The sequence below is a fragment of the Ixodes scapularis genome, unplaced genomic scaffold (assembly GCF_016920785.2).
Source record: "Ixodes scapularis isolate PalLabHiFi unplaced genomic scaffold, ASM1692078v2 PGA_scaffold0__279_contigs__length_252992795, whole genome shotgun sequence".
NCBI classification, from domain to species: domain Eukaryota; kingdom Metazoa; phylum Arthropoda; class Arachnida; order Ixodida; family Ixodidae; genus Ixodes; species Ixodes scapularis.
In genome coordinates this window covers 73144265-73162503 of record NW_024609835.1, presented here as the reverse complement: position 1 = coordinate 73162503, position 18239 = coordinate 73144265, and the positions used below count along the sequence as shown (strand labels likewise).

Genomic DNA, 18239 nt, shown 5'->3' with positions numbered 1-18239 from the left:
GCGAATGATCCATTCCCGTGTCTCGTGGTGGCTTGAGAAATATCAACTATTACCCAAAGAGATGACCGGATTCAGAAAAGGCCTCTCAACAGCGGATAGTGTGATTGACCTATTGAGTGCTGTTGAGCATAATCATTACAACAAGAACTCAACTCTGGCAATATTCTTTGACATCAGCCAGGCTTATGACAATGTACAGCATTCCGCAGTTCTGAGAAAGCTAACACAACTTGGAATGACGGGTCGTTTACAGGTCTTCCTAAAGAATTTTTTCGCTGGACGAACGCTCCAAGTTCGGCTGGGACGAGCAGTGAGCTCGCAGCGTAAATCCCTTTGTGGCCTGCCCCAAGGAAGTGTACTATCGCCGATACTTTTTAATATCCTTTTGTCGAAGTTACCAGAAGCACTCCCCAAGTACACTCTTCCCACTAGTATGTCAATTTACGCGGATGATATTTGTATTTGGACTTCAGGCTTCAGGCATCATGGTCTACGAAATGCTGCTCAAGCTGCGATTAAAACCTCGAGCAAGTACTTAGCTGAGTGCGGACTCCAGTTTTCACCAGAGAAGACGGCGTGCATTCTTTTTCCTGGAAAAGATCGAAACAGCACACGAATAGATCTTCAGGTAAACGGAACTCCGATTCGTCGTGTCCGGCAGCATCGATTCCTAGGCTTCTCCATCAATTCTCGGCTGAATTGGCACTCACAGGCAATGGCTACGGCAAAGTCTACAGTAGTAGTGAGAAATGCCATTAGGAGGGTGGCAGGACAGTCGTGGGGGAACTCTCCAAGGTCTATGCTACGTCTCCATTCAGCATTAGTAGTTTCCCGCATCTTATACGCCCTCCCTTATATGAAGTTATCACGGTCCAACTCTGAACTTCTCGAACGCATCCACAGACGAGGACTTCGTACAAGCCTTGGTGTCCCCAGTTCTACCAGAAATGACCTGGTGTACATAGAGGCACAAGCTCTGCCACTGCCTCTTTTGGCAACGCAACGCCTGCTCCTACAGAAGCTCCGCTTGCACGAAACAGCTACTGGAAGGAGCCTGCTCCAACGACTAGCGAAAAGGACGAGTTCGCGCTTTCACATTTCTTTACAGACTCTGAAACACCTAGGGTGGCAATCAGAAGCGCGACCAGATAGTTTTGACTACCAACCTAAGCCCCCATGGGAGGCATACATCCCAAAATGCAATGAGAAGATCCCGGGTATACCAAACAAGAAAATATCAAACGAAGTGGTGCTGAAAATGACAGCGACGGAGTACATTGAAACAACATTTAAAGACTTTTTGCAAGTTTACACGGATGGTTCTGTAAATCGTCATAAAAGAAGTAGCACAGCCGCCTATAATGTCCCAGCCTATAACCTTCAGTGGAGCGGCCGTATCGACCAAATGGTGTCCTCCACGACCGCAGAAATAATAGCAATTGTGGAAGCACTCCATACTCTTAAGAGATTTACACCGCAAAAAGTAGTTGTGCTCACAGACTCTCGGTGTGCACTGCAACAGCTAAAACATATACAAGGAACATCGGAAATCGCGGTGGCTGCTCGGTCCGCGGCAGAATCCCTTGAGGACTCCGGTTTCAAAATATGTTTTCAATGGATTCCCGCCCACGTTGGACTCGCCGGAAATGAAAGAGCGGACAACCTCGCTACGAACGCACACAATAAAGAGCGAACAATACAAACACCTGACGACCCGAAAGCTTTCCGCATACGTGTCAAAGAACATCTCGGCTCTTTGTCGGAGGAAAAAAATAGCCAACATCAGCCCTGTCTCAGTGGAAGCCTACGCCGCAAGGAGGCAACTCTACTTTACCGACTTCGCACCGGAACCGCTCGCACCAGACAACTTTTGCACAAATGGGGTAAGGTACCTTCAGCCTCCTGCGACAGTTGTGGTGTTACAGAAGACTTAAATCACCTACTTTGTGATTGTAATAAATTCGAGAGTCATCGAAAGGACTTCGCTCAAGAACTTAACAGGCATCACCTCAAGATCAACGACATTACAGATTTAATATATCCAACTGGAAGAAGAGCTCGAAGGAAGCTACTACAGACCCTTTCCTAAACTTCCTCCAGGCGACTGGACTACAAGCACGACTATAGAATGAAATACTGAGTGCCATCAACACTTGAAAGACCGGAGGTGTGCGTGACTGGACTTGTGACTTATCTTCGAAACAAGACAAAACACAAAGTTTTTTTTTGTGTTGTGTGCGTGTGTGAGTGTGTTCTTTTCTTCTTCAATCATCATTTATTTCAGTTAGTTTTATTCATTTTATTATTTCATTTTCATTTCTGGGCGGGACAACGCCGGCCTAATCGGCAAGGCTAAGTCCGCCCAAATATTTTAATAAAGCGTCACATCTCTCTCTCTGGCATTGTATACGTCGGGGAGGGGGCCGCGGTTAGAATTGCAGGCAGATTCGTACTGCATACGGCATTGCTACCCTGGGACACCTATTTCTGGAATCATGGTGTATTCGGAGTGACCCATCTGCCTGCAATTCTAACCGCGGCCCCCTCCCGGACGTATACACCGACATCCTGAAATAACTTGTCATTTAACTTACCACCAAGGACGGACGTAAAAAGAAGTTGAAGCGAAGGCAGACGATGACAATGTCTCCCGTATGCCATGGACGAAGAAGTCGGCAGAACCAGCGCCACGGATGAAGAGAAGGAAGAAGAAGCGTTGGATTTCTGGTAGCTAGTCGGGTGTTCCCAGGCCGCACTGATGATGTCTCCCGTATAGGAGACGAAACGTCTGATAAATGTTGATATTGTTATGCAAGTCGGAGGTATTTGTTTTTAATTACGTTTTGCTGTTTGCCGAAGCCGGTTTCGGTTTAGGAATAGTGGGGTTGCAGCTGGTTGCGACGAGAAGAACCACGGAAAGACGCCGAGTTGGCCGTGTATGAGTCACAGTACGAGCAACGGGCCGTTTTCCGCTGTCGATCGGTGACGCAGTAGCCTCGGTTTGGTGTCACGATCGGTTTGTTGCCGTGCACGTTGGCTTTGCTATGCGGTACGGCTGGTGCGGTTGTCGAATACTTCTGGTGCACATTATTCGAGACAGTCGCCCCAAGACGTCGCCGTGGGGAGTTGACCCAGGAATTCGTGTGAGCTCAACGTCGGTCTATGTTCCGTTTCGACATGTGTGGCATGTGTAACGATACCGGTGGTAGATGATGGTCGTTTTTGTTGGAAGATGCGGTCACCTTTCTTGCATGTATGATTTGGTGATACCGTTGGTCCTGAGCCATAAGCGTTGCGTTCGAAAGATGGCGGTCGTAATTATAAGAGATTATTACCGTCATAGCGGTCGCCTACGTCATCGGACGCAAAATTTTACCAGCCGCACCAAATCATATCGGCAAGCAAACTGGCTGCCAGTACAGACAGCCGCGGAGCGATAGAGGTACCGGTATCTCCAGTTATGCAGAATGCCAAATCAAACTAGCTGCATAAATAATATCAAGAAATTATAGTGGTGTCATACCAGAATTGTACAAGCAGTAGGTATGTTTCTTGTACGTTTTTCCGCTAGGGTAATGCTATCTCACACGACGCCAAGGAATGTTAATAAAGGTATTTTCTGTTTAAAAAGTTATGTTGCCGCCCGTGAAGACGGAGCAAAGGCACTGCACTTCAGATATATGGCAGCTCTGCTGAACCCTTACTATCTGACGTTATAATAAAAAAGATGCATGTAAGTGGTGACTTTTGTGACGAACTAAAATTAGCAAAACTTTTTTTTTTTGTATAAAATGGAGGTGGAACAACATATATAGGTATACAAAGACCAGTTTCTCTTCTGCCAATATTCTCAACAATTTATGAACACGTGATCATTAATAGGTGTTGCGAGGTTCTTTTGGGTTAATAATTCACAAGATACAAGGTCCTTCGGTTTTCTTAAAACATGTATTTACAAAAGAAATCCAAGAGTTCATAAGCTTATACTAAAAGAAAAAAAAGAAAACTTAGTTAAAGAAATGAAGGAAAGGAAAGCGCAACAGTCACCATGTTTTTGAATCACCCTGCGCAGCAACGGGTCTTGTGTCTGGAGCTGTCGTTGTCGGCCCACGGTTGTGGCTGGCAGTCAGGAGCGGGAGCGGTTGGCTTCCGTCGGTGGCCCCAGAGTTTCCGCACCAAGCGCTCGCGCTGTAGGAAGCCGGGGGCAGCGTAGGTTTCTATTCGCTGCCCTCGCTGGAACAGGCTGCTGGTCAGACTAGGGTGTCTTAATGTCCTTCTGTTTAAGGTGATGCCACCCTTTGTAGTACCTGATGCCGACAGCACGCGCTCACGGGTAAAATACAAAGAAATCGACAAAAACAAAATGTCGCCGTAGCAGAGTCAGCGCCGCGAGCGCGTGCAGGGACACGTTCTTTCACGCGCTTCTGAACAAAAAATAAAAATAAAAAAGTGAGACAAAATGGCCAGATCTCTCCACCCTAAGCAAACCGCACATGAAGGCACCCTAGGTCAGACAGTAGGAGGCAGCCAATTGCCCTGGCCGATCGTGCCGTTCCGCTCTCAGCGCGTTCCCCTCGGCCAGTCTTCTTCCACGCCCTCTCTGCACGCACTCAATAATCTTCCTTTCTTCGTCGTCTTCCTTTCTCCCTCTCGGCCGATCCATGGTTTGACTTGCACTTCTTCTTTTCCACATTGAGTCACATCATCACAATAGGTTAACTAGCTTTTTCCAGAAGTATGACATAATAACGAAAGCGCAATATGGCTTTCAGAAACATAAATCAACAGAGCAAGGACTCCTAGGCATCAAAGAGAAAATATAGAAAGCATAGAAAACAAACAGCCCATGCTTGGTTGTTTTAAATGAAAAAAAAACAACAAAAACGTCGCTACTGCTCGGCATGATATTTTACTAAAAAAACTTGAGAGTTACGGTATAAAAGGAATAACGCTAAAACTAATCGAAAATTATCTACAAAATGTTCACCCCAGTAGGTTTGTATTAACAAGATAACATCTAGTAAACTGAGAATACGAGTTGGGTGACACCCCGTCCCGCGACTCGTGGGACTGTGTCGCATTGAGGGCGCGTGTCCCGCGTCCCGCAAGAAATACCAAAATCTTTCAAATGTCCCGCATTTGATATTGTAGTAGCATTCACTACTCAAATTATGGCGCTTCCGAAGAACAGGCCACGCGGTAGCGCGGAGGTCGCTGATAAGCAGGTGAATATCGGTGGTATGCTATCTTCTATACAAGCACTGCGGGAAGCGACCGTCGTTCTTGCAAGAAAAAGACGCACATGGGCCGTTGTGCCTCTCTCCTTGATGGCAAAATATTGCGAGTGAAAATTGCTCGACAAAAGTTGAAAAATGAACTATTGTAATTATTTTCAAATCATACTGTATCATGCGAAAGGGTTTTTGTGGAAACCTTTTTTTTTAGTAACACAAGATCGAAAAAACAGCAACATAAGGTTCTAATTTTGTGTAAGAGCATGTTAGTATTAGAGCAAGTATCGACAGGAAACAATAAACCGAAAAATATTAACGATTTCTTATTTCCCTTTCCTGCATTTTGGTCTGCTGCAGTCAATTTTCATGGTTTCAACTTAGACACCCATAATAAAATATTTACCATTACAATTACACACAAATATATCACTGTGAATGAAAATTATTTTAGCTTGATTGCCACCACACAATTTTCAGGTGTATAATATGCTTTTGGAGAGCACAGGATATCGGGGTGCGCGTGATGGTGACTTTTTAAATATTTTTTTTTCTTGAGTTATGAAAATACCGCCCTCCTTTTACCTTCCCCGCCTCCCTTCCCCCCCCCCCCCCCCCCCCCCCCCCCCCGTTCAGGGTGTTCCGCATTTCACCTGCCGGAAGGTGGTCACCCTAAATACGAGACGGCGTTCCTCAGCTCTCTTTTCTAGGTCCTTTATCATTTCTAGTTTACGTGAATGACATTGCTATAATACCACGGTTCTCCGAGTTAGTAAAGTTAGTAATGTGTGCGGATGACACAAATGTCTTTTTTACTGGTGTGACAAAAGAGTACCAAGAAAATGGTTGCAATGTCTACCTCATTAAATTTTCGAATTGGTTACAAGTATATAGATTTAAATTTGAAGCTGAACACTCATAAGACAGAATATATAATCTTCACACCTGAGAGTAAGCGAGACAACAGCTCTATTAATATTATCTTTGAAAACACTCTCATAGAACAACTTGTAGACCAAACGTCTTTGGGCGTCCGGTTTGGCAAACAGATCATATGGGCCACCCATGTCAATAGACTGAAGGCAGAGCTGTCTCGAGTTATTGGTATTATATACAAAAAGCAAAATTTTATACCCACTCGGCAAAACATGACGCTATATTATTAGGGAGTTTTAGAATAGCGCACGCTAAAGCTTTGCGCGCGCAAAGAATAGCGTCGTCGCCACTGCGCATGCTCCGAACGCAAACCAGGTTTTGCGCTTTGCGTGCGCAACTTTAGCGTGCGCTATTTCCCGGAAATAGCGTGCGTACGCAAAGAGCCTTTGCGCCTCTCCAACGAGGATTTATGATGAGAAGTTGGCTAAAGCCAAGACGAGCAGAGTTAAGCAAAAATGGCGACTTCCAGGATTATGTCGGCGGCTGCTGAGGCAGCGTCGTTAGTGCGAGGTCGGCGGCATCCTCGCGACTGCGATTTTCTATACGAGACGAAACTGTGCTCGGTTTGGCAGCGATCACCGGCAACTTGATGCTTGCGACGCGCGAACACTTCTCGGCGAAGGTACGATGTGCGAAGGTCAGCACACGAGACGTCTCTTGCCGAGGCGACGCAAGCGGGCACGACCGGTCATCCCTCTCGCGTCGCATTCTCGTGTTGAAACAAATCTAAAATCGTGCTCTGGACCAAAAAACTTGTTTTCTTCTAAGGTTACAGCATTTCGTGTGCGAAATAAAAATTGTGACAGTATCTTGGTGGCGTCGCAAGCGCGAGATGCTTGGGCTTTTGCGTCGCGACGGAGAAACGCTATTCTAAAACACTCTCGCGTCGCGGGCGCTAATGCAAGCGCTAAATTTAGCGTTAGCGTGCGCTAAAATTGCGTACGTTATTCTAAAACTCTATATTCTCTCTCTTATTCTCAGATCAGTTACGGTATGTTAGTGTGGAATACAACCATTGAATCTAACTACTAGAAACTAGTCATTCTTCAGAAACAAAAAAAAGGTATGGGTTTCTGCGAAACATACAGAGGAGATGCAAGTAATTGGAGCACTCCGTTGCGCCTTGAGGGCGCTCGTAGGGGAAAGGAACAGGACGACCCAGCTCTGGTGAACGATTTACTTCAACTTCCTCTTTTTCTCCTTTGCGCTCCCATGCCCGCGCGCTAGGAAGGATCGGTTAAACCTTAATTTTCAACACCCTCCCCCCCAAATGAGCAAGCCGCTCATTTGATCACCAGGTCTCCAATGGGTAGAGCAGCTGCACGGGCCTTCGTGTGCGTGCACCCGAGCTTAACCTGATCGCGCAGGATCGCACGTGGCCGTCTCTACCGTGAAAGACCTCGATGACGCGGACGGTTCTCCACAGGTGACGTGGGGTGTTGTCATCGTGCAGCAAAACCACGTCCCCAACTTTCGGTGTACAGCTGTCAGCGGGTCGGGCGAGATGTGCTGAGCGAAGCTCTTGGAGATATTTTTGCTTCCAACGTTTCCAGAATTGGTCCATGAGGCGCTGTCGATACTTCCAGCGGCGGGAAAGGGTTTGCTTAGATGACGCCTGGGGCGGTTCCACCTCGGGCAGTGTGGTCAGTGTTCTCCCGATGAGCAAATGTGCTGGCGTCAAGGCTCCTGGCTCGCCAGGATCTGCGTGGGGGTATGTCAAGGGCCGCGAGTTTACGGTAGCCTCAACGTCAACCAAGATAGTCGTCAGCTCCTCGAACGATAGGCTCTGCCGTCCAAATACCTTTCGGAGGCAGACCTTTACCGAACGCACCAGTCGTTCCCACCAACCGCCCCACCATGCCGCTCTCTCCACGATGCACTTCCACGTAATTAGCTGCGAGCTGCAGTAATCCTGCAACACTGGGTTGCGCATCATTTCCCACACAGCCCTCAGGTCTTTCGCAGCCCTCTTGAACGTAAGAGCATTATCACTGTAAATCGTGCTCGGTATTCCTCTACGAGCCACAAAGCGTCGAAGGGCCAGAAGCCAGGGTGTCGTGGCTACAGAAGAGACGAGCTCTAGGTGTACAGCTCGAGTGGTTCCGCAAGTGAAAAGGGCAATGTACGCCTTTACGTCGTCACCGTCGGTCTTGACGAACAAAGGTCCCGCAAAATTGACTCCTACGACTTATAATGGGTGACCCTCGTGGACTCTGTCCCGCGGTAGCCATGCGACTGGTGCACTGACTGGCTGTGCCGAAAAGTGTCGGCATACTCGACACTGGCTGATCACCGCCTTTACCGTTCTCCGGGCGCTGAGCAGCCAAAACCCCTCACGTAACTCCGTCATCGTCGCCTGAACGCCTCCATGCAAGGTGCGCTGATGGGCTGAGGCGGCTACTAGCTTACTAAGGTGATGATCTTTCGGTAGAATAATGGGATGCCTAGCACCCTCTGGAAGTAAGGCGTGCTGTAATCGACCCCGGATCCGCATAACGCCAGTTTCGTCAATGAAAGGTTGTAGATCCTTTATCTTTGATCTCGCCGAGATTTCTTCACTTCGGGAGAGGGCACGAATCTCAGCATCAAAGCATTCATGCCGAGCATGTCTGATCCAGAAGTGCTCTGCGTCTCGAATTTCCGCTGCCGTCAAGGAGAGCTCCGTTGACCCTGTCGGTAGTCGACAATTTTGGACGAAGTGCAGGACCCAAGCCGTGACCCGCAGCATCCTCGTGTAGCTTCCAAAGTTCTCCAAAGTCAGAAGCGGGTTAGGTACACTTGCATCGTTGAGCAAGACATTCACTTTATGTCGTCTTTCCGCTTCGATATCGCTTGGCAGACCATTGGCTGGAGACGCCACAGGAGGCCAGTCTATTAAGTCACGCCTAAGCCAATCTGGTCCGAATCACCATTCATCGTGAACACTGAGCTGCCTCACGGTCTTTCCTCTAGTCATCAAGTCAGCTGGATTCATGCTACCAGGACAGTGGTGCCAGCTGGAGGGATCGCTCTTGGCTTGGATTTCCGTTACCCGGTTCCATACGAATGGTTTCCAATCTGTCGAAGATCCCCTGATCCAACCCAGCGTTATCATGGAGTCCGTCCAGTGCCATACTTCGATGCCAGTGTGAAATACGTTTGTTCCCAAGAATACATCAAGTCGTGCTCCCAATAGTGCTCCCATCAATTCAAGACGCGGCAGGGACAGCGTCTTGAGAGGAGCAACTCTGGCTTTCGCGATAATTAAAGTCACAATAATATCTCCTGTGTTGTTCACGACGCGCAAGTATGCACAGGCCCCGTATGCGCTAGGACTGGCGTCGGTGAACATATGTAGTTGCAAAGAATTCAATTTCCCATCCATTCGCAGGAGACATCTCGGTGTTGTGACTAACCCTAGATCTCTCAATTCGGTGGACCACGCCGTCCATTCTTCACATAGGTCATTTGGCAGGTCATCGTCCCATTATACCCCTCGCTGCCACATTCGCTGGAACAGCATCTTATCCCAGATGACATAGGGGGCAAGGAATCCAAGAGGATCGAAAATTCGAGCAGAAGCTTGCAGCACGGAGCGCTTTGTATTTCGGTTCGAGTTGAGCATACTGAGCAACTGCACACCCGAGAAAGTAAAAGAATCAGCCGTTCTGTCCCAGACCAGACCTAGAACCTTAGTTATTGCGTGTGAATGAATAGGCGTGTTTTTGCACGCTCTCTCATTACCGCCTTCTTGCTCATCAAAGGTTTGCTGGAGGTAAAGACAATTTGTGCTACATTTGCGAAGCTTCATTCCAGCCTCTTGGAGGAGCCTTTTCGCACCGCTTGCGAGATTCGCGGCTTCTCCCGCACTTGCCGCTCCTGTCAGCATGTCATCAACGTAGAACGAGCGAAGTAGAGTATCTCCGATGGGTTTCCTCTGGTCTCTCGCAGACTACAGGTGATGGCGTAGGGTCGCTGCAAGTAGAAATGGGCTCGCAGTAGTCCCAAAGGGTACTCTTGTCATTCGCCATTCCTCTATAACAGGCAGTGGTTCGTGCGGTCGAGGTGCGCTGGAAAACCACAGGAAGCGAAGGGTATCCCTGTCTGCTTTTGCGATGGCTATCTGCAGGAAGGCCTTCTGTATGTCGGCAGTGACCGCCACTTTTGCATTCGGAACCGGAGCAGCACTGGCAGGAGTTCCGTGTTCACCTTCGGGCCCGTCTCCAGGTGGTCGTTCAGGGATCTAGTGTTTGGTCCGTGAGCTGAGGCGTCGAAGACGACTCGAAGCTTCGTTGTCGCTGAGTCCGCTCGAACCACTGCTCGATGAGGCATGTAGTAGACGGGTTCACTGTTCTGGCTGTCCTCTTCGACTCTTTCGGCATGCCCATCAACCTTATAGCGTCTAATTGCCTCGTCGTACTCTGTAATGGTGCCATCCCGCTTCAGTCGTCTGATCAGGCTGTGTAGTCTTTTGTGAGCTACATCATAGTTGTTTTCCAGGACTGGTGAGGTATCCTTCCAGGGGAGAGCGACTTGATAGCACCGTCCTTTCATCTTGATGTTTTCGTTGAAGTGTTCGATTACGTTTTTATGGTCCTGCATTGTCGTCGTTGGCTCGTCCACGATGCCAAGGCTGTCTAATTCCCAAAACTTTTGCAAAGCGATGAAATCATCTTCGTGACTAGCCCTAACGCTGAGAGCACACACAACCGCATTCATAGAACATGATAGCACCTGCGCTGCGCTGGTCGGCCCTTGGAAGGTCCATCCTAGCACAGTTGAAATGGCCACCAGCTCGGTGGCAATTTCAGCACGTCGGATCTCTCCCGTGAGAAGTCGCCACATCTGGTCAGCCCCTATCAGAAGGCTTATACCAGCTTCTGATTTCACTGAGGGGAACATCAACTCGTCCGCGAGCTCGCCTGAGATGGTTCGTATGAACGAGTGGTCGACCGGTGTTTCTGCAAGCTCCTTACATATGAACAGGACAACCACGGCCTCCAATATAGGGCTCGCCGTAGCGTACTGGCTTCCCAGATGGAGACGCACGACCTTTAAGTGTTGGCTGGGAATGTTTGTTTCTGTGCTTGCGAAAGTGTTAAATTTTAAGTCGAGGTGCCCTATAGTGTCCAGTTGAAACTTTGTGGCCACATGTTCTCGGATGAATGTTTTCTGGCTTCCACCATCTACGATGCCGCGGATGTATGCAGGTTTCTTGTCAGTCACAATCCAGCCCTTGAAAGTCTGCAGGAGAACGTCGTTGCCGCCAGGTGAAGATGTGAAACCTGCCGTTAAGACGTCGGTGGACTCTCCACTCTTGGCCATAGCTCCCCGATGAGGTGAGTTTGACCGCCACTCTGGGTTGCACATAGAGACGGCATGTCTCTCGCTGCACGTGATACATCGAGCCTTGGTGCGACAATCCTTAGTGCGATGGCCTCTTTTCGTGCATCGGAAACATCGGCTGTCCTGTGCAAGGCGCCTTTTCTTCTCATCTAAGGAGCTCCCGGAAGAACATGTGCTGGCAGCATGATCCTCCTTTCCACAGAAGAAACAAGCGTCCTCTAGATGACTTGAGTTTTGCAGCACCATTGTTGAAGGAATCGAGATGGCCTGTCGAGGTCTGGAAGCCCATGGTGAAAGATTCGCCGATGGACGCTCGTCACGTGAGGATCGCTCGCGGCTCTCGATTTCTACCCGCAGAAATTGTAGCAGCTTAGCCAGCTCTTCTCCCCCATTCCTCGATGTATCAGCCATAGTCTCACAACGCGTCGCACTACTGGAAGTGGCTGCAGTCTGTTCGGGGAGAGTAGGAGGAGCCAGTTGTGGTATATAGCTCTTGATGCGGTAGTACTTCACTACGATGTTTGATGGCAAGCTGTTCAGAAGTATATCAACCAGCATAGTTGCGTATGTGTCACTCGAAATACCCAGGGAACTCAAGCCACGGATGTTTGTTTGGACGTGATCGTAGAAGTTCCGTAGTCCCGGTACGTCACGCTCAGACTTCACAGCTGGTAGTCTACGCAGCCTTCCCAGATATTCGCGTTCGATTCGTTCTTTATCACCGAAACGCTCAGTCGGCATCTCTACCGCATCTTGGTAACATGCCGCAGTGGCTTGTAGTCCAGAAATCATACTGGCTGCTGGTCCAATGAGAAGTGAGCGCAAGTACTGGAACTTCTCCGGCTCAGAAAGACTTGTGTTGCGGTGTACCGCGACGTCGAATTGCTCCCAAAATGGTTGCCATTCTGTAAGCTCACCTTGGAACTGCAGCAGTTGTAGTTTCGGGAGCTTGATTCCAGTTAGGTAGGAGCTGCTGCATTTGTCGCCTCCGGAGCGTGGCGGTTGCGGTGTCGTCTGGGCTCGAACCTCACTGATAATCCTTGCGACCTCGTCCTCGAAGTCAGCGACGGTGTTGTAGTCCTCCTCCAAGTCGTTGTCGTCGATGAGGGGCTCTATCTCCTCATTGACCTTCCGAAGCTCGGCGTTGCTAGCGAGTTGTCTGTCACGCAAACGTTCAAGTCTCTTGGAGTCCATAGGGTCCGACTCTAGCGCAGCTCGTATCTCATTTATGAGCTTGGTGTTCCGGCTGCGTCGAACCGCTCGTTTCTTTTTTAGTCGATCCATATTCACCAATGCGGCGTCCAACTTTGTTCAACTCCCGGGTTTCGGCACCAAAATGTTGCGGCTTGAGGGCGCTCGTAGGAGAAAGGAACAGGACGACCCAGCTCTGGTGAACGATTTACTTCAACTTCCTCTTTTTCTCCTTAGCGCTCCCATGCCCGCACGCTAGGAAGGATCGGTTAAACCTTAATTTTTGAACACACTCAACCACTCTTTTTAAAGTTTAATACGTAGGAGGCAGAGAAGATATATCACTTTAACTTATTTCAATGAATCTACAAAAGCAATATTTATTTTACACAGACACCTCATTCTGGTGCATACACATTACAAGACCCGAAACATAGAATCCAAATAAGAAAAAGTCTGCAGACGAGCTCTGTGTTGTAGTGATATCGTATTTTCATCTGTTTCAAGCATAATAAATATATATTTATTTTTATTTTAGTGCGACGTAATCTAAACTTGTGTAGCCTCATATTTGGATTGGTAGCCTTATTTTTAGTTTCGGTTTAGCTTGTTTCCCTTTTTTTTATAAATCCTTGTTTATAAGTTTTTTTTAGATATCTGATCATTTTAGATATCTGATCATATTTTTTCTTCTGGGCTATAAGAAAAACATATGCCCACATTGATCAAGACTGTGCCGCTTGTTTAGTTGTTTGAGTTGCGTTATTACATTCTGTGTGTTTTCAGATATTTCGATAATAATCTGTTTCTATTTGTTTTTACGACAATGGCTGTTTTGTCTATTATTCTCACTGTGACTTGTTTCTAATGTTACTTCCGCTGTATTAAGTGCAGGGGCCAGAGGCGCTGTCAAGCATCATGCCTCTATCTCTGCCACCTCTGCGGAGGGATGAAATCCGCAAAACAAATAAAGAAGAAAAGATCGCAACTGACGCGCCTTAGGCAGCATGCCACGTCTTCTTTTGCACGCGGCGTTCCGGCGTTGACGTCAAGCTCTCCCACTGCTCAGGTGCGGCGCCCCACCGGCCTCACGGCTTCCGTGACTAAGCATATGCGTTGCTGTGCGTTTCTTTTTGTTTTATTTCTGAGGCGCGTCCGCTTTGATATTGAGTGGCGCGTGCTGATGACGTATTTTCATGGTCATCTTTGGCGCACCACGCCGACGCAGCCTTTTAGCGAAAAGGGACATTTAAGGCTTTAGCTTTGAAAGAGATACAGAAAATAAAGCACACCCGAAAACAACATATGTAACTCTTTAGAGGGTTGAAACTTCGACCAAAAAAGGCTTTGAGACACTTCGTTCTTAAAGCAGCAGATAATGAATTTTTGAACAGGTGTGCAGCAAAAGCATTTATGAGGCTGAGGAATCAGTGGCGTACGCAGAATCTCACTTCGGGGGGTGCCGGACACCGGTTTGGAGAAAAAAAAAAGAAAAGAAAAAGAAAGTGACCAAAAGTTAAAGGGATATTTAGAGAGCGGCGACTGACAAAACAAAATTAATTCCAGATGTAAATTTCAGGATTTTTTGTTTATTTACCTCACTGTTAACTTCAAATAAAGACATTTTGAAAAGACATGAGAGCAGGCAAGAGTCACGCACCAGTGTTGGCCTAAAGTGCTAACAATGAAGGAGAAAGGCAACAGGCAAAGTGGTGAACGACTGCTATACTTCAACCCAAGGCATGCAAAGTAAAAAAGAAGAGACATGAAACTATGCACACGGCTCGAATTCAGCAACTCTACTGAGCTTGAAATTGTTTGTGTGCATTTTTTTTTTGTGTGTATCGGGTTGGAGTACGAGAGTACTTCAAACGCCCGTAGCTTCTAGTTAACGACGATCATTTCTTGCCATTTCCTCTGACGCACCAACATTCATGTGTGATTTTTTTTAAATATTTGTACAAAGCAGCTGAAAACATGCTGTTTTGTCCCTATAGAGTTTTTTTTTCATTTCCTGGATGTACTCTATCGAAGAATTTGATCGCTTTGGCAATTTCCTTACAGAACCGTATGTACTTAACAGATCTCAGTTAACCTGATGTTTTAATCACCCACTGGCTAAGGTGCGCGCACCCGAGGCTCTGGAACGACCACCGCGTAATTCCATAATTTGATATCTGAACAAAAGGAACCGGCTGATTTTCGCTTAAACGGCCGCGTACACCAAGGCGAATCCCCCAGCCTTCAGGTTAAGGAAGATATTTGTGCGCCTCCTTTTTCTATTGGCGCCTGCCAAACCAATGTTGCGAAGAGCAGATCGGCCTTTGACACTTTGCTAAGGTCGATTGTAATGCTCTATGCAGCGTACATAAAACCAGGAAAGAAAACAGTGTTATACAAAAAGCTTCCCTGCATAACATAAATTTTTCCCGTGCGCTTTTGTAGGAGCGACGCTCTCATATTCTGAAGTTTGACCGACCACGTTTGATTGCTTGGACGCGTCAACGTGAGCGATGCGCCGAGGTACTTCCCCAGCGAGGACGACCACTTCATCTCTAAGATGCTCGAAGGCTTGCAGTCTCAGTTACGCAGCCACGTATTTATGCATTTGTCTAGATTAAGACGAGCTCCCGATACGGAACAAAACACTTGAATTATGTCCATTGCCCTTAAAAAGTGAAAGCCGTTTACAACTCCTTGTAACGCCGAATTGGAGCGCTGCTCTTGAGGAGGAGGAGGGAAGGGTACTGAGGGGAGGGTAGACCCCTCCTTCTCCTCCCCTCATTCTTTAATATGCTCCGGGGGGTCACCTGACCTCGGAGGGAGGGGGTCACGTGACCTTGGGGGGGGCGGGGGTGCCGCATGACTTCGGGGCGGGAGGGGGGTCACGTGACCTCGGGGAGGGGGGCCACGTGATATCGGGGGGTCACGTGACCTGGGGGGTCGCATGACCTTGAGAGGGGTCACGTGACCTTGGGGTGACCTTGGCGACGCCGTTCAAGCCGGAAACGGGCGCCTAAGAGCTGCGCTCTAAAATATCCCTCTGTTCAGAAAAGATAACGGAAACATAATTTTCGAACGCCAGGACTGTGAGGCGTTTAATTGCCAGTTGAAGCTTTTGGATTCCTTTATTCATTCGGATAGCCTTGCTTAGTGGCTGTAAGTTGGGAGCAAACAGCAGTGAGTAAAACAGGCACCTATGTCTGATTACGGATTGTACACCGAATTTTTATCTTTTTTTTTCCGTTTTCTAATATTTTAGTAGATATTTCATAGTAGCACAAGCGTACCTAATTGAAAAGAACAACGCTTACGTTGATGCGTTTTAGAATCTCAAACAAGAATTTATGATCCACTCAGTCCAAGGCACGACCCAGGTGAATTTGAAGCACCGCAAGTTGCGTGTTGAACGCTTCAGCCGCTTCGCATATTGTTCGCATTGCGTGGAGGTTGTGAGCAATTGAACGCGACTTCATTGCGCATGTCTCGAGATCCCCGACCACTTCGGAAATGCCTCTCTCCTTCCATTTCGTTCCCCTCTTTGGGATAAAACTGCCGTTCTTTCGTAACGAAAAGGAATTGTTTAGAAGGCTAATTAAGGGGACTGCATTCGTGAGCGGGGGAATGGTATGAGCCAGCCGTCCTTGGTTATCAGTGATCAGTTGAAAGAGTTTTTGCTTGTATGAGGGGGGCTTTGAAAACCTTGAAAAGGGGGGGAGACCGGGAAGCGTTTGCTTGGAGTAGGAAATAGAGCTTAGGCTGCGGCGCTTTGGAGGTCGCCATGTGTGTTTACCTTGGGTTTGTTGTTGTTCGGGTGGTCGGCTCCTTTTCTGGAAGTGTTTGAAGCCGGGGAGTGGCTCAGGCTGTCTGGGGCGAACGCGTTGCCTGTCTTGTTTTTGCTTTTGAGTTCTTTTTTTGCCCTTTCTCTTTTCCTTTTTTGTGAAAGTCTATTTATTGGTATGCTCCTATCAATAAAATTCAGCTTCGTTTGAGATTTTGTTGTCCGTTTTTTTTATCGTTCCCCGTCTCAGGGTTTACAAGATGTCGTTATGCCTTTGCCAGAATGCGGCTTGGGAATGAGTACCACAACGGACTGGCACATGCTGGGCGGTAAGTGCTTTCTTTTGATTATGTCTTGGAACACTTTCTGTAGGAGAAGTGCAAACTGGTCGAGAAAATTGGCAAAAAAAATTCGCACCTACGCCGTCGGGCCCGGGGGACATGTTTGATCCGGATTTCCCTCCGGACCAAGCATATTCGGATTGCTTTTCGGATTTCACTTTCCAGAACATCAGTGCTTGTGCGCTTACTTCCTCTTGAAGCTGCTGTAGCATGCTTTCCACAAGACGGCCATAATAAATGGGTGTCTTTAGAAACGTTCGGACGTATTTTTCGTAAAACACGCCTGCGATATCCTCCTGAGTGGAAAGGAAACGCCCTGCCCGTCTTCGTTTCTTGTCTGCCGGATAGAACTGAGAACTGAAAAAGAACAAAGAACTGAGAAAGTTTTCAAGGTTGTACATATCGCTTGACTAGGTTTTCCCAGCTCATCACAGAAGCTCCGTACCTTACTATCATCAGAGACAAAAACTATCATTTAATGGCTTTTATATCTTCTCTGAACTCTCCAGGCGATAAGTCGTGTGCCCCACTGAGCGTTTTTATATTGTGGAATAGTTTTCTGTTAAAATCCTTTTTCGTGGCATTTTTTTATATATATGACATTGCTTCACTTTTCACTTTCGCTTTCACAAACTCCCAGCTTACAGCATCAAAACACGAGTCTCTGGGTGCCAAAAGCAGTTTTTTCTTTCGTGATAGTTGAAAACTCTTCATCCTCAAGGAGGCTCTCGTTTAGCTTTCAGTATCCACTAGTGCGCGGAGTTGAATGGTGACTTTTGTCAGCCTGCTATTCAAAGGTGACCAAACCGTGATATGATAAACGAACAGGTGGGACATCGTAGCGGGTGTCTTTGAATTCAAGTTGATCAGATATGTAAATTCTAAATTCTGTCTGAGTGCACGCTAGAATCACCCTGCCAGCGGGTATAGCCTGGCATATTGTTAGGACGCGCAATATTACATTATTTTTTTTAAATCGAACTTCGCATCTTTACATCAGTATATGCCGGTCACGTGATCCCCTGAAGTCACGTGACATCTGGGGGTCACGTGACCTCAGAGGGTGACGTGTCCTCAGGGGGGTGACGTGACCTAGGGGGGTCACGTGACCTAGGGGTGTCACGTGGCCTGGGTGGGTCACGTGACCTCGGGGGGTCACGTGACCTCGCGGTTACGCCGACGGCGACGGCGACGCCGCTCAAGCCGGAAACGGGCCCCTAAGAGCTGCGCTCTAAAAGTTAAGTAACAAAGGTTATTTATTAGCCGACTTATCCTAAAGATTATCACATACAGAATGTCCCCGTTGCCGTATAACTCACCTACACAAACCGCATAGGTGTAACGTTTTTTTGTTGTTTTTTTTTAACAAATTTGTAAGATTTAAACAAAAAAAGTGGAAGCCGTTTACAACTCCCTGTAGCGCCGAATGGGAGC

At 47.6% G+C, this 18239-nt stretch overlaps 1 protein-coding gene across 1 annotated transcript; it reads right to left on the bottom strand.

The window, feature by feature from the left end:
- Window positions 1-515: 515 nt before the first annotated feature.
- Window positions 516-12776, bottom strand: LOC120843818. The gene is made up of 2 exons (XM_040215255.1): window positions 10557-12776; window positions 516-590 (listed from the first exon to the last, which is right to left on the bottom strand). Exons 1-2 carry the CDS (start codon window positions 12774-12776, stop codon window positions 516-518), a joined length of 2295 nt encoding a protein of 764 aa, XP_040071189.1.
- Window positions 12777-18239: the final 5463 nt, after the last annotated feature.